Here is a 16,788-nt window from a genome sequence, read left to right as displayed (position 1 = left end):
GCTTCTACTAGCTGCACCACTGTGCCATTTTTGCAGGAATACAATTGTAATTTACGCTCCGTCTACACAAAAACTGATAAAGATAATTGAGTAAAGTATCTTGATAAAACCATCAATCACTTTGAACCCTTACACAAGGGGTTGATCATAAACCAATATTTTCTTCTGCTATCCAGGAACATCAAGAAACAACAATACCTAATTGACAATAAACATCCTTTCCCACCCTATCTATAACAGTAATTAAGAACATATCGTCCTTCTTCCTATGATTGGCTGTCTCAGACACAAATTCCAGATGATCAATGAATCTATCAATTCGTCTCTTTTCTCAGAATATTGATCCAGTGATGTAAATTTTGTTTACACTTATTTCTGTTCTTTTTTTTTTGTAGAAATAGCAGCTGTGGAGGTGATCTGATGGATGACGATGAGAAGGACAGGGCAAAGAGGTGAGGTGATTGATAATGCAACAGTTCCAGCAATTGGGCCAATTAATCTAAGATGATCCACTTGCATCATATTTGGAAAGGGCCACAGAAGAAGCCAGAGCAAAGTCCTTGTTGATTGGGGAAGTTGTGCAGAGGTTGGAGGCCGTCCTGTTCAGTGTGGTTGCAATGAGCAACTCCATCAGCTCTGAACCCAAACTTGCAGCATCGGTATTTTCCATTGTAGCTGGGTGTGAGCACCACAGTCCTGCAAACTCAGCCATTAACAGCATTGGTGATGTGAACCGTGATCTATAACTTGAATACCATCAGCATTATGTGCTGTGTCATCTAGCATAGGTCTCACAATCACGATTGCTCTTGGCAAATTTTTTTTACAGAAGTGGTTTGCCATTGCCTTCTTCTGGGCAGTGTCTTTACCAGACGGGTGACCCCAGCCATTACGAATACTCTTTGGAGATTGTCTGCTTGGAGTCAATGGTCACATAACCAGGACTCGTGATATGCACCAGCTGCTTATAAGACCATCCCCACCTTCTCCCATGGCTTCATGTTACTGTGATTGGGGGCTTAGCGAGGCTATACCCTGCAGGCTAATGGAGGGAAGGAGTGCCTTATACCTCCCTTGTTTCTCCACTCTGCCACCCGAACTTGAACACCCTGGGTCAAAGAATGTGTAACTACACCCCATTTTCCAGAGGTTTGCAGGTTACATCCCCAGAGTTTGTTGAGTTTCCAAAAAGAAATTGCAGTGACACGGTAGAGTAGCAGTTAGTATAACACAAATACAGCACCAGTGACCGGTCTTCAATTCCACTACTGCTTGTCAGGAGTTTGCACCTTCCCCTCATGGCTGCATGCATTTCCTCTGATTTCCTCCCACATTCATAAAACGTACGGTTTTGTAGGTTATTTGGCCACATAAGTGTAATTGGGCAGTGCAGCCTCATTGGGCCATCCGGGCCTGTTACTGTGCTGTTGCTCTAAAGTTGCATCAGATTGCAGGATTCTAACAGCCTTGGCAGGTCTGAGAGTTTCATTCTTTCTTGGATCCTTGGTGAGACATCCTTGTCTTAAGTTTAATAACTCACTATCTGTCATGGATAGTATGTTAACTAATATTTTTTAACATAAAGACCACAAGACATTGGAGCAGAATTAGGCCATTCAGCCCATTGAGTCTGTTCTGCCATTCCATCATGGTTGATTTATTATTCTCCTCAACCTCCATTCTCCTGCCTTCTCACCATGACATTTGATGCCCTTAATTAATCAAGAACTCATCAACCTAGGCCTCAAATATACCCAATGACTGTTACCTCCACTGCCATCTGTAGCAATGAATTCCACAGATTTATCACCCTCTAGTTAAAGAAATTCCTCTTCATCTCTGTTCTAAAGGGATGTCCTCACGTTCTGAGATTATGCCCTCTGGTCCTAGACTCCACCATTATAGGAAATATCCTCTCTACATCCACTCTATCTAGGCCTTCCAATATTTGATATGTTTCAGTAAGATCCCTTCATTCTTCTCAAACAAGTACAGGCTAGAGCCATCAAGCACTTCTCGCATATTAACCATTTCATACCGAGCCTATTCTTGTGAACCTTCTCTGGATCCTCTCTATTGCAAGCACATCCTTTCTTCACTAAGGGGCCCACAGCTGTTCACCATATTCCAAGTGTGGTCTCACCAATGCTTTATAAATCTCAGTTGAGATAACTGGTTGGGTAATTACTGAGGCCTTTTGCAGTGGGTACAGAATAACTCAGGTGTAAAGGATATCAGCAGCTATTTATGATAATCCAGAAGTTTCATCTACACTATCAATGATACCAGATTTTACTTCCAGGTAATTAAATTTAAAGTCCCCAGTTGCCATGGTGGGATTTGAGCCTTTAAATATGAATCATCACTAAGTAGCTGATCATGAATAGAATCACTATGCCACTGTGTCAGTGGGGAAATATTATTGCACACTGCAATGCAATTGTCTTCAGTGTAAATAGTAGCGGAGTTCCCACAGTGAGGGAGTCTAGGACCAGAGGGCGCAGCCTCAGAATAGCAAGACATCCATTTAGAACAGAGATGAGAAGGAATTTCTTTAGTCAGAGGGTGGTGAATCTGTGGAATTCATTGCACACAGATGGCTGTGGAGGGCAAATCATTGGGTATATTTAAAGCAGAGGTTGATAGGTTTTTGATTAGTCAGGGCATCAAGGTGTAGAGAGGGATCATAAATCAGCCATGTTGGAATGGCAGACGAGAATTGCCGAATTCTGCTCCTACATCTTATGGTCTTAAAAAAGCTTTTCAAATAGGGAAGCGAATGCACCTAACACAGGAGTGTGTTGGTTCTTGGTCAAGACCCAGAGGCATCATCCAATCTTAAGTAGCATATATAAGAACTTTGACACCTGTCCAAGAAAATCTAAACATATATATGAAGATGGTGGGAAATTAGTCCATAATTTACCCCGATGTCAAACTGCCTGCCTTACTATTTGATAAATTGGTTATAAACTGAGTTACAGTGAAAAACCTTGCATGACATCTGTACAGATTAATTCAGCACATCATGGAGGAAGTACAAAGGAAAACAATAGCAGAATTGTTACAGATTCAGTGAAAGTGCTCTGCAGGTTAGCAATGAGGTGCAAGGCAAGTGAGTTTGTGAGGTTAAGAGTCTATCTTATTGTATTCTGAATCAGAATCAGGTTTATTATCTCTGACTTGTAAGACACAAAACTAGTCCTACATTAGTAGAACAGTGGAAAGACATGAAAAATACTTAATATACTAGGGGCTGTCTAATGATCTTAAAATAGTCTTAGAACAATAACAATGTAGAATAAAGTGTAAAAGCTCCAGAGAAAGTGCAGTGCAGCTGAAAGGTAAAGTGCAGAATCATAACGAGGTAGATTGTGAGGTCGACTCCACCTTATCGTACAGGAGGTCCATTTGAGATTCCGATAACCGAGGAATAGAAGCTGCCCTTAAGCCTGGTGATACGTGCTTTCTTATCTTCTACCCAATGGGAGAGGAAAGAGGAAAGAACGCCCAGGGATAGGTGGGACTATTAGTGCAATACTCAGAGTGTCAGCATTTGTGGTTTAATTCTGGCATCCTCAGTGAGCAAGTCTGTGTGTGTGGGTTCTTCTGATTACTCCAGTTTCCTCCCACAGTCCAAAAACGTACTGGCTGGTAGGTTAATTGGTCCTGTGATGGGTTAGGGCTGAATCAGTGGGTTGCTGGGTGGCACTGCTCGCAGGGCTGAAAGGGCCTGTTCCATACGGCATCTCTAAATAGATCTAGATGAAATTATGTTAGCTGCTTTACTGAAGCAGTGAGAAGTGTGGGCAAAATCCATAGTGAGGAGGCTGGTTTCTTTGATGTGCTGAGCTGTGTCCTTAATTCTCTGCATTTCTCCGCAGTTCTGGGCAGAGCAATTGCTTTACCAAGCTGCGATGTATCCAGATTGGTTGCTTTCTCTGGTGCATCCACCCGAAAATCAGAGAGGCTCAACAGTGTACAGCGCAAGATATAAAATTTACTATAGGTTACAAAAAAAATGGCAAAAGAGGAATAGTGAAGTACTGTTGATAGGTTCATAGATTATTCAGAATTCTGCTGGCAGAGGAGAAGATATAAAGATTCTAAAGATTAGTTTTATTTGTCACATGTACATTGAAACATACAGTGAAATTGTTACTTGCGACAAATCACATCAGCAGGGATTGTGCTAAACAGCCCACAAGTTTCCCGCTTCTGGTGCCATCATAGCATACCCACAACTCACAGAACCCTAACAGAATGTCATTAGAGGACAGCCACAGTCACAGGGAGAAACTCTAACTCCTTAAAGATAATGGTGGGAATTGAATCTCAAAGCAATGGGGACTAACGTACCAACCACGCTAGAGACCAGTTATTTCTGAATTGTTGAATACGGGTCTTCAAGCTCCTGTACCTCCCCCGATGGTCCAACGAGAAGAGGGCATGTCCTGAGAGGTGAAGGTCATTCATGTGTCGTACTTAAGTATTTGTATACTTGTTGAGAATAATACAGTTTATATCTTCATCTTTGTATATTTTTGGGAGGAATAAATTGTATTGTATTGGGGGGGGGGGGATAAATAGCACTCGGTGCCTTTCCCCACAGATAAAGAGTAAAGAGAACATTTTAATTTAAGCTCTCATATTTTATGGAGAACAAGGTTTAGGAAGAAGAGGGTGGCAAGTTGGTGCAGCTTGTAGAGGCACTGACACACACAGCGCCAACGACCCAGGTTCATCTCTGACTTTGGGTGCAGTGCGTGTAGTTGGCATATTCTCCATTTCGCCATGTGTTACCTCTGGGTGCTCTAGTTTCCTCCCACAACTCAGGTTGATTGGCCATTTACGACTGTCTCTAGTGTACAGGGGAGCAGTGGAATCTCAGTTGATCACTGTGTGGGGAGAATAAAGAAACAGAATGAATGTAGGATTAGTGTAAATGGGTCAGTACAGACTCGATGGGCCAAAGGGCCTGAATCTGTCACTGGTTCTTTGATTTCTGACGCTTTTGCTGAGCTATGATGAGCAATTTCAAGTTCCTGAGGGCCAACATTTTGGATGATCTATCCTGGGCTCAGCATATTGATGCAAACTTGCCAGCGGCTATACTTCATTAGGAGTTTGAGAAGATTTAGTATGGCAGCAAAGACTGCAGCAAATTTCTACAGATTATCTGTAGAGAGCATTCTGACTCGTTACGTCACTGTGAAGTAGCCTGTATGGAGGGACCACTTCACAGGATCAGAAAATACTATAGAGAGTCGTAAACACATTCAGCTCCATCATGGGTACCACCCTCCCCACCACTGAGCGCATCTTTAAAAGGCAATGCATCGAAAAGGTGGCATCCGTTGTTAAGGATCCTTACCGTCCAGGACATGTCCACTTCTCATGAGTACCATCAGGAGCCTGAAGACAGGCACACAACATTTTAAGAACAGCTTCTTCCCCTCCACGTTGAAATTTCTGAACGGTCTATAAACCCATGAACACTACCTCACTATCTTGCATTACTAATTTATAATATGCAGTACATTTCTGTCCAGACACAATGGTACACTGGTAATGTTAATGGATAGGTAATTAAGAAGGATTCACAGGGACTTTTGTAATCTACCCAGAGCAGTTGAGAATTTAAATTTAGTTAATTAAATGATTTGCAATTAAAATAAAAGCTGGCATCATTGATGCTGAGTGTGAATTTTCTAAGAAAGCCAACTTATTTATTACTATTCCTTTGACTTGAGTTAGTTCATAATGGAATGGACTTGGAGAGGATGGGGAAGTTGAAACCAGAGGACAGAACCTCAGAATAAAAGGCTGCCCCTTTAGAACAGAGATGAGGAGGCATTTCTTTAGCCATAGGATGGTGAATCTCTGCAATTCATTGCCACAGACAGCTATGGAGACAAGTCATTGGGTATATTTAAACCAGATGCTGATAGGTTCTTGTTTAGTTAGGGTGTCAAAGGTTATCTGGATAGTGCATATCGTTCTGGTTACTCTGTTATAGGAAGGATGTTGAGGCTTTGTAGACGGTGCAAAAAGAGGTTTACGAGGATACTACCTGGATTAGAGGGCATGTACAATAACAACAGGTTGAACAAACTTGGGTTGTTTTCTCTGTAGCAACAGAGGTTGACGGGAGATTCGATGGTGGCTTATAAGATTATAAGAGGCACAGATGGAGTAGAGAGGCAATATCTTTTTCCCAGGGTTGAAGTGTCTAATATCAGAGGGCATTTAAGGTAAAAGCAGGCAATTTGAAAGGAGATGTGAGATAGGTTTTCACACAGTGAGTTGTGGGTGCCTGGAATGCACTGCCTGAGGTGATGGTAGAGGCAGATACATTAGAGACTTTACGAAGTGTTTAGATAGGCACATGAATGTGAAGAAAGTGGAAGATTATGGACATTGGGTAGGCAGAAGAGATTAGTTTAGTTAGCCATTTAATTGGTTCAGCATAACACGGGGCTGAAGTGCCTGTTCCAGTTCCATATTGTTCTATGTTCTATATTATGAGGAGAAGGCAGGTGAATAGTGTTGCGAGGGATAGTAAATGAGCCATGATGGAATGGCAGAGCAGACTAGATGGGCCAAATGGTCTAATTCTGCTCCTATGTCTTAAGGTCTTACAAGTTAGCTATTCCAAGCCCATTGTGACTTTGTTAATTCCAAAAGAAGTTAATGAATATGGTATAAAATGTGCATATGTATAAAAATCCTGCTACAATGGACCCTTTCCAGTTCCCTCAACTCATAAAACGGTCCTCGAATGATGCCGTAACATTTGTACAGTATGATGACTGCGCTGCTAGATCCATTTCAGAGCGAATAATCCCGTTTGCTGGTGACACAATAGCCTTGCCACATCAGGAACAATGTCAAAGTGGCTTACAGAGAGGAGGTTTAAAAGCTGGTAGAATAGCGTGACCACAACAATTTGAATCTTACCATAGACAAGACCAAAGAGAGGATTGTGAACTATAGGAAGGCAGGCCGACCACTCCTCATTGCACATAAATTCTCTTCGTGGAGAGTTAAGATCACCAAGTTTCTGAGAGAGCACATACTGTTTGATCTCACCTGGCCTCTCAATTCCACCTCTATAGTTGAGAAAATACAGCAATGTCTCCACTTACTGAAAAGTTAGAGGCAGTGACTCTCCCCCACCCACCTCTCTAACCAATTTTCAGAGGCATACCATCAAGATCATCCTGACCAGCTGCATCACCATCTGGTTTGGGAATTGCAAGGCATCTGAACCCAGTTCCTTACAAAGGATTGCATGGACTGCTAAGAGGATCATTGGGTGTCTCCTCCAACAATCTGAGATATTTATCAGGAGCACTGCATATGCAGGGCCATAGCCTTTTCAGTGATCCTTCTCATCCATCCAACAATCTCCTTGACCCCCTATCATCAGGCAAGAGGTAGCATTAGCACAAGGACTGTTAGGATGGGAAACAGTTTCTTCCCCCAGACCATGAGACCACCGAGCCACCACCCAGGTCTCATCATGTATTACTGTTCACTTTTTAATTTGTGTCATTCCATGTTGGCAGCAGCATCTCTAGCTTAATCACACTGAGTGCTGGTGGCCCCCAGAACAGACAGATTTGGGCAATATAAGTTGGCCTTGATGTGATATGCATATCCCATCAAGGAATAAAAAGGGACTCCAATCACGTTGTCTTGTGTTTCATTTGAATTTATAACCTCTTGATGGCTTAAGGAATCTTCCTCTATTGTAGGGCTTCACGCAACAAATCTGAGAAGAAGCGAAGAGACCAGTTCAATGTTCTCATCAAAGAACTCAGTACAATGCTCCAGGGGTCCACACACAAGATGGACAAGTCTACTGTGCTGCAGAGGACAATTGACTTCCTGCAGAAACAAAAAGGTTTTATATTCTGGCAAAGACTTCTAAACAAAAACCGCCTTAACGTATTCACGGTCATCTGATTTCTACCCATTAACTTACAGCAATTAAGCCTCAGCACTTCTTTGTGAAGGTTTGACTTATTATGAGCTTGTTAGTTTGAACATGATGATAAGATGATCAACCAGACAGTTAGATTTTTTTCCCATGGTGGAAATGGTTAATACCTGAGGTCATAATTTTAAGGTGAATGGAGGAAAGTTAAGTGGATATGATTGAGTCATAGAAACATTGAACTCTACATCACAGAAACAGGCTCTTCAGCCATCTAGTCTGTGCTGAATTACTAATGTGCCTAGTCTCATTGAACTGCATCTGCTACATAGCCTTCCATACCCCTCTCAACCATGTACTTATCCAAATTTCTTTTAAATGTTGAAATCAACCCTGCATCCACCACTTGTGCTGGCAGCTTGTTCCACACTCTCACCACCCTCTGAGGGAATAAGTTCCCCTTCATGTTCCCTTAAACTTTTCACCTTTCACCCTTAACCTATGAGCTCTAGTTGTAGTCTCACCCAACCTCAGTGGAAAAAGTCTGCTTGAGTTTGCCCAAACAACATGCATCATAATTTTGTATACCTATGTCAAAAGTCTTCTCAGTCTTCGGGTTCTAGTATCTCAGGTCCTCAAGCACAGCAACATTCTTGTAAATTTTCTCTGCACTCAATCTTATAGTCATCTTTCCGGTAGGTAGGTGATGAAAAGTGTCCACAATGCTTCAGCTTAGGCCTCACCAAGGTCTTGTACAATTTCAACATAACATCCCAACTCCTGTGCTCAATACATTGATTTATGAAGGCCAATGTGCCAAAAGCTTTCTTTACGACCCTATCTACCTGTTACACTACTTTCAAGGAATTATGGATCTGTACTGCCAGATCCCTTTGTTCTGTCACACTCCTTAGTGCTCTACCCCTCACCGTATAAGACCTACCCTGTTTTGTCCTCCCAGAGTGAAACAGCTGACACTTGTCTCCATTAAATTCCGTCTGACATTTTTCAGCCCATTTCTCCAGCTGATCCAGAACCACAAAAAGCTTTGATACTCTTCCTCACTATCCACTGCACCACCAAACTTGGTGTCATCTGTAAATTTGCTGATCCCGTTTGCCACATTATCATACGACTCATTGAAATAGGTGACAAACAACAACTGACCAGGCTCTGATCCCCGCAACACTCCACTAGTCATCGACCTCTAGCCAGAGAGGCAACCATTTACAACCACTCCCTGGCTGCTTCTGCAAAGCCGTTGTCTAATCCACTATACATCCCAACAGTTTGGCATCCCCTTCTCCCCCTCTCCACCTCTCTCTCTCGCTTTTGTTAGTGTTGTTAGGATGAACAGTGATTTTTGATGGACACTAGATCATGGCCCCTTTTGGGGGGGGGGCTTTGCTACTGCTTGCATGGTGAGTGATCAGGAGGCAAATGCTTTCTTCTGCAGTAAGTGGGGGGAAGGAGATGGGGAGGGGTGGGTTGATGCTTTGCTGCTGTTTGTGTGTGGAAGGGAGAGGGGAACTTTCGGGTTCTCACATTTTTCTGTCATTCATTTTTTGGCGTTTTTTTCTGTTTTGTGGAAGTCTGAAGAATAAGAATTTCAGGTTGTATACTGTAAACATTCTCTGATATTAAATTTAACCACTGAACCTTTGAACCATCAAACCATTCAATTAACTACCTCACCTTGAATGCTGAGTGACTGAACCTTCTTGACCAACCTCCTATGCAGGACTTTGTCAAAGGCATGCAGACACATCCACTGCCTTGTCTTCATCAACTTTCCTGGTAACTTCCTTGAAAAGCTCGATAAGATTGGTTAGACATGAGCTACCACATGCAGAGCCATGTTGATTATTGCTAATCAGTCCTTGAATATCCAAATACTTATATATCCGGTCCTTTCCAATAACTTTCCTACTACTGACGTCAGGGTCACAGGCCTATAATTTCCTGGCTCATCTTAGAACCTTTCTTAAATAATGGACCAACATTAGCTATCTTCCAATCCTCTGGCACCTCACCTATGGCTAAGGATGCTTTAAATATCTCTGCTGGGGTCCCTGCAATTTCTGTACTAGTATCCCACCAGGTCCGAGGGAACACCTTGTCAGGCCCTAGGGACTTATCCACTCTAATTTACTTCAAGACAGCAAACGCTTCCTCCTCTGTAATCTGTATTGGGTCCATGACCTCGCTGCTGCTTTTCCTCACATCAATACACTCTGTATCCATCTCCCAAAAATCCATCTCTTTCAGCTCCAAGCATAAATAATCAGTCTGGCCTTCCAGAGAACTAATTTTGTACCCTGCTATCCTTGTCTTCTTAACATACATGCAGAAGGTCTTAAGATTCTCCTTCACCTTGTCTGCGAGAGCAACCTCATGTCTTCTTTTAGACTTTCAGGTTTCCTTCATAAGTGTTCTCTTGCATTTCTTGTACTCCTCAAGTATTTCGTTTGTCCCTTCCTGCCTATAACTGCTATTTATCTCCTTTTTCTTAACCACGGCCTCTATCTCTCAAAAAAGCTGTCATCCTTACCTTTTATTCTGACAGGAACCCATAAACTCCACTCCCAAAGTTTCAATTTTGAATGCTTTCCACCTACCAAGCACATCTTTGCCAGAAAACAGCCTGTCCCAATCCACGTTTGCCACATCCTTTTTGATGCCATCAAAATTGTTTTTTCTCCAATTCTGAATCTCAACCTGAGGACCAGACCTATCCTTTGCTATAAATACCTTGAACTAATGGCCTTCTGATCATTAGATGCAAAGCGTTCCCCTCCACAAACTTCTGTCACCTGCCCTGTCTCATTCCTTAATTGTATCCATAGTATCACATTCTCTCTAGTTAGGACTTCTATGTACTGATTAAGGAAACTTTCCTCAACACATTTGACAAACTCTATCCTATCCAGCTCTTTTAAAATACAGAAGTCCCAGTCAATATGTGAAAAGTTTAAAATCATCTACTATCACAACTTTCTTTTTTGCAACAGTCTGCGATTTCTCTACAAATTTGCTCCTCTAAATCCCACGGATTGTTCACTGGTCGATAATATCCCTTTCTTATTCCTCAGTTCTACCTATAAAGCCTCACTAGATGATCTTTGCAATCTGTTCTGATTGAAAGCTGACATTTTCTCTGACTAGCAATGCCACCCCTCCCACATCTATCACCTCTATCATGACTAAAAGAGCCCCAGAATATTGAGCTGCCAGTCCTGCCCCTCCTGCAAACAAGTCTCACTAATGGCTACAATGTCATAATTCCACAAGCTAATCCATTGCCTAAACTCAACTGCCTTTCCAGCAATAGTCCTTCCATTGAAATTTACACAGCTCAGAACATTAGTCCCAACTTGCTTCCTGACCCTGTATGTAGGTTTAACAACATGTTTCTCCACAACCACTCCACTATCCGTTCTGGTGCTCTGGTTCCCAAACTCCACACCACATTCAGAGGTATGTATTTTACACAGAGAGTGGTGAATGTGCTGAACATCTTGCCCGAGTGGTGGTAGAGGCAGATGCATTAAGGGCATTTAAGAAACACTTAGGTAGGCACATGGATGATAAAAAAAGGAGGAGGATAATGCAAGAGGGAAGGGTTAGATTGATGTTAGAGTAGGCTAAACGGTTGGAACAACCTCATGGGCAAAAGGTTGCACATTTGCCACTCTCAGGACATGGTGCTCAGAAAAATAGAGGGCTATGGGTAACCCTTGGTAATTTCTGACGTAAGTACATGTTCAGCACAGCATTGTGAGCTGAAGGGCTTGTATTGTGCTGTAGGTTTTCTATGTTTCCATCTATGATTTTTCTCCTGATGCTCCAGTTTCCTCCCACATTCCAAAGACGTGCAAGTTAGGGTTCATAAGTTGTGAGCATGCTATGTTGGTGCTGGAAGCACAACGATACTTGCAGACTGCCCCCTGCACAATCTTTGGACTGTGTTGGTTGTTGACATGAATGATGCATTTCACTATGTATGTTTCAATTTACATGTGACAAATCAAGCTAATCTTAAAACTATAGGAATCTGTTTTGTATCATAAATCTGTATTTATTTTTATCCATCACCAATAAAGTAGTTTTCATTCCATGTGTCTATCCCCTTATTCCCAAGATTTTTCAATCAACCATCTGTACAATACTTAAAAGTTAAATTTACTCATTTGTAAACCACTGGAATAAGTCAGCAGCTCAGGAAGCATCTATGAAAATGAATAAACAGCTGATGTTTCTGAGTTTCTGATCAAGACCCTTCATCTGGACTGGAAAGGAAGGGGGAAGAAGCCAGAATAAGAAGGGGGGGAGGAGAAGGAGGACAAGCTGGAAGGGTGATGAAGTGAGAAGTTGGGAGGTGATAGGTGGAAAAGTTAAAGGACTGGAGAAGAAGGAATCTCAAAGGAGAGAAGGACCATGGGAGATAGGGAAGGAGGAGTGACACCAGGAGGAGGTGTAAACCACCAATACAGATTATACATAAGAATATGTGGTTAGACTTCTTTACACTGATCTAAAGGTCAAACTAATTTTGTATTAACACCAGGCTACTTACAAAACTATAAAATATAACTCAGATGTCTTCTTGGAGCTGCGTTTCCCAGTTCACGGAATGTTATTCAAACCTATTTTCCCTTTCAGAACTTTCCGCTCAGACAGATGCTTGTGAGATCAGACAGGACTGGAAGCCTTCTTTCCTTAGCAACGAAGAGTTCACACAGTTGATGTTGGAGGTGTGTTTCAGTATTCTTCATCACCAAGCTCAAATACTGCTTGCATTTGGAAAATGTACTGATGACTAGGTCTGAGAAACGCCTCAAAACTCAAAAATCTATGATCATCTAAAGAGTCTTTCTTCACTTCAATGGACCTATAAGATGATCGTGCATTTTTGAGCCAGTAAGTAAATAGTTCTAACAGTACTGAGGGAGAACCTTCACCACAGAGTCCGTATCCATTTAAGAAGCCAAGTCTTAAAGGCATACAGAACAGTAACAGGCCATTCAGTCCAACATTTCCATGCCAATTTTTGTTCATCTATGCATATACTATTTACCTGCATTATAACTATCCTTCTGTGCCTTGCTTATTTAAGAGTCTCTCTAAATGCCTCTTACAAATAATGATTGTCTCTGATTTCACTTCTGGCAGCATATTCCAGACAGCAACCACACTCTTGTGAACTTGTCCCTTAGATCCCCTTGTCTCTCATCTTAAACATGTGCCCCTTGCTTTTGATAGTCCTACCTTGGGAATAAAAATATTTGGTTTGTCTGCCTCTTATAATATATTCTTCCAGTAGGTCTCCCATCAGCCTCTTTCTGTCCATGAAGCCCCACCTAGTCATAGAGCATAGCAACAAGCCATTCAGCCCATCTAGACCATGCCAAACTATTAATCTGCCTAGTCCATCGACCAGTACTGGGACCATAGCCCTCCATACCCCTCCCATCCATGTACCCGTCCAAACTTCTCTTAAATGGTGCAATCGAATCTACATTCAGCACTTCTGCTGGAAGCTCGTTCCACACTCACGCCACCCTCTGAATGAAGAAGTTCCCCTCATGTTGACCTTAAATATTTCACCTTTCACCCTTAACCCATGACCCCTAGTTGTAGTCTCACCATGTGACTATAAGACATAGGAACAGAATTAGGCCATTCAGCCCATCAGGTCTGCTCCGCCATTCCATTAAGGCTAATCCAGATCCCACGCAACCCCATACACCTGCCCTCTCGCCATATCCTTTGATGCCCTGACTGATCAGGAAATGGTCATCTTCCACCTTAAATATACCCGTGGACCTGGCCTCCACTGCAGTCTGTGGCAGAGCATTCCACAGATTCTCTGGCTAAAAAAAATCCTCCTTATCTCTGTTCTAAAAGGTCACCCCTCAATCTTGAGACTGTGCCTTTAGTTCTGGATACCCCCACCACAGGAAACATCCTCTCCACATCCACCCTATCTAGTCCTTTCAACATTCAGTAGGTTTCAATGAGATCCTGCCCAACCCCTGCCCCTGCATTCTTCTAAGTTCCAGTCAGTACAGACCCAAAGCTGCCAAACACAACCTCAGTGGAAAAAGTCTGCTTGCATTTACCCTATCTATACTCATAATTGTATATGGCTCTGTCAACTTTCCCCTCATTCTCCTATGTTCCAGGGAATGAAGTCCTCTCCACTCTCCCCCATAAATAAATTCTGCCAATCTAGGCAACATCCTGGTGAATCTCCTCTGCACTCTCTCTAGTATAGTCATTCCCTTCCTGCAGTTTGATGACCGGTGCCCAAGTGTAGCCTGGCCAGTGTTTTATAAAACTGCATCCTAACATCCCAGTTGTAATATTCTATGCCCTAACCTATAAAGGCAGACAGACCATATAACCACTGAAGCTTTAATGTTATAAAACTTCACAGTTTGTAATATTAGCAGCATCTGTTTAACTAAACTGCAGCAGTACCTCATCATTGTCTTTGACCTTCAAGAACATTGGCTCTACTAACCTATGCTTAAATTCACCAAACTTCATAAAAGGAATGGGTTTTTCCAAACTGAATCTTGGACTGTATTTCTTTTTTCTCTTTCTCTACACTGGTGTCATTAGGTTTATTTTGATGTTTATTTCTGAGCACATGTAAATTATTCATGATTTATGTTAATTTATGTTAACATGTGTTAATATATGCTTGTAGTGCACTGTGTTGCTACTGTATAAAGCTAATTGTCATGGCATTTATACCCTGTGAGTTGATGCCTATGACAATAAACCTGAAGTTGGGATGTGAGAAGGTTTGAAATTGGCAATGTACTGGTCACACAGTTTGCAGACAGTTCAAGATTGTTTAATGTCATTTCCAGCACACAAGTGTAAAGGAGGACAAAATAATTGTTATTCCAGATCTGACGCAGCTCAAAAAAGCACAATGATAAAGAACACAGTAATAATAAAAAAACACACTAAATATAATGCAGCACCATAGCATAGTGGTTAGCACAAGGCTTTACAGTACAGGGGCCTCCATTCAATTCCCACCACTGCCTGTAAGGAGTTTGTACGTTCTTCCTGTGATTGCGTGGGTTTCCTCTGGGTACTGCAGTTTTCTCCCACAGTCTATAGACGTACTAGTTGCCCAGTTAATTGGTCTTTGTAAATTGTCCCGTGATTAGTTTAGGATTAAACTGGGGGATTGTTAGCCAACACAGCTTGTAGGGCTTATTCCATGCTGAAAGTCAATAATTAGATAAATAAATGCATATATACATAAGATAACTTATATACACAAATTGATTATAGGTCCTAAAGTAGCACTAGGCACAAGAGTGTCTGCACATAAGGTGACTCTGACAGTTATTGGTAGTGGTGGTTGGGTGTGTGGAAGGTGGGTCAGTGGGTGAAGATGCTGATCAGCCTTGCTGCTTGGGAAAAGTAACTGTGTTTGAGTCTGGTGGTCCTGGTGTGGATGCTACGTAGCCTCCTCTCTGATGAAGTGGGACAAACAATCCCTGAGCAGGGTGGAACGGATCCTCCATGATGTTACTGGCCCTTATCCAACACTGTTCTGCATGTATGTCCTTGATGGTGGGTAGGTGATGCATTGGAAAAGAAATATCGTCGCATCACCTCAAGAATAAAAAAATACAGCAGGCCTGTTTTGACTGTCATCTATCCACACTTAAGTGATGTCTGTAGCTTGGTACTGTCATGTATGAGTTATTTTCTAAGGGCTCTTCGTTCAAAATCTAAACTAGAAATGTGTATTGCACTTAAGTGGAGCAGCGATGGTTATTTCTTTCTATGTCCTTTTAGGCTTTAGATGGATTTCTCATAGCACTTAGTGTCGATGGAAACATTATTTATACCTCTGACAGTGTTTCTTCCCTGCTTGGACATTTACCGGTAAGAATGATGCAATATTTTTTTTGATGACACTTTGGTCTAGTGATCTTACATGAATTGGAAAAGTAAGTAACTACAGAATCATACAAGACAAATTGAAAAGCAGATTGATTTCTGCCTGTGGGGTTGTAATCTAAATGTGCGTTAAACTGTGTTATTCTGTGCACATAGGTAAGCACCACTAAATGGCTGCAGGCAAGAAGGAGGTTATATCCAGTGAGAATATTCAACACAAAAATCAAAGCAGTCTACTTGTATGAATCTCAACTCTGAACTGTAATTGCTCAATTGTGCCTCTGAACATTTCTACCTTGAATTCTTCTTTGCAAATCATGCCTCAGTTTTGAAGGAAGACAGTGTATTTCTGGCTGTCTCTCCACACTTAATTTTGGCTTAAACAAAGTCAGTAAATCACTTAGAAATTTCAGCTTTCGCTCACTTATAAAATGGGAGAAGAAACTCTAAAAGATCTTGCAGTTTGTAGAACATAGAACATTACAACACAGTGCAGTCCATTTCACTCACAATCTTGTGCTGACCTTTTAGCCTACTCTAAGATCAATCTCACCCTTCCCCCTCACATAGCCCTCCATTTTCCTTTCATCTGTATCTCTATCTATATTTCCCTGATGTATCTGCCTCTACCTTCACCCCCAACAGTGTGTTACACACACCCAGCACTGTGTACCTCAGGCATCCTTTCCTCAAATTACTTTACACTTTCCTTCAATCACCTTAAAGTTCTTACCCCTTGTGTTTCTGCCTTGAAGAAATATCTCTGCTGTCCACTCTGTCTATGCCTCTTGTCATCTTATCAGAGAGGTTCACAAAAATGATTCTGAGATTGAAAGGTTTATCATGAGGAGCACTTGATGGCTCTGAGTCTTTATTCGCTGGAATTGAGGGGAGGGATCTCTTTGAAACGA

The 16,788-nt window shown here is 41.9% G+C and overlaps 1 protein-coding gene across 1 annotated transcript in view; it reads left to right on the top strand.

The window, feature by feature from the left end:
* The first annotated feature begins 420 nt into the window (after positions 1 to 420).
* npas2 (neuronal PAS domain protein 2) overlaps positions 421 to 16,788 on the top strand; it is a 95,329-nt gene continuing 78,961 nt past the window's right edge. Inside the window, exons 1-4 of the mRNA XM_059976628.1 lie at positions 421 to 452; positions 7,761 to 7,909; positions 12,605 to 12,696; positions 15,773 to 15,862. Of these exons, the coding sequence (XP_059832611.1) occupies positions 421 to 452; positions 7,761 to 7,909; positions 12,605 to 12,696; positions 15,773 to 15,862 (363 nt within the window). The remainder of the gene's footprint in view (positions 453 to 7,760; positions 7,910 to 12,604; positions 12,697 to 15,772; positions 15,863 to 16,788) is intronic.

This window comes from Hypanus sabinus, chromosome 8 (genome assembly GCF_030144855.1).
Source record: "Hypanus sabinus isolate sHypSab1 chromosome 8, sHypSab1.hap1, whole genome shotgun sequence".
NCBI lineage: Eukaryota > Metazoa > Chordata > Chondrichthyes > Myliobatiformes > Dasyatidae > Hypanus > Hypanus sabinus.
This window is presented reverse-complemented; position numbering and strand designations above follow the sequence as displayed.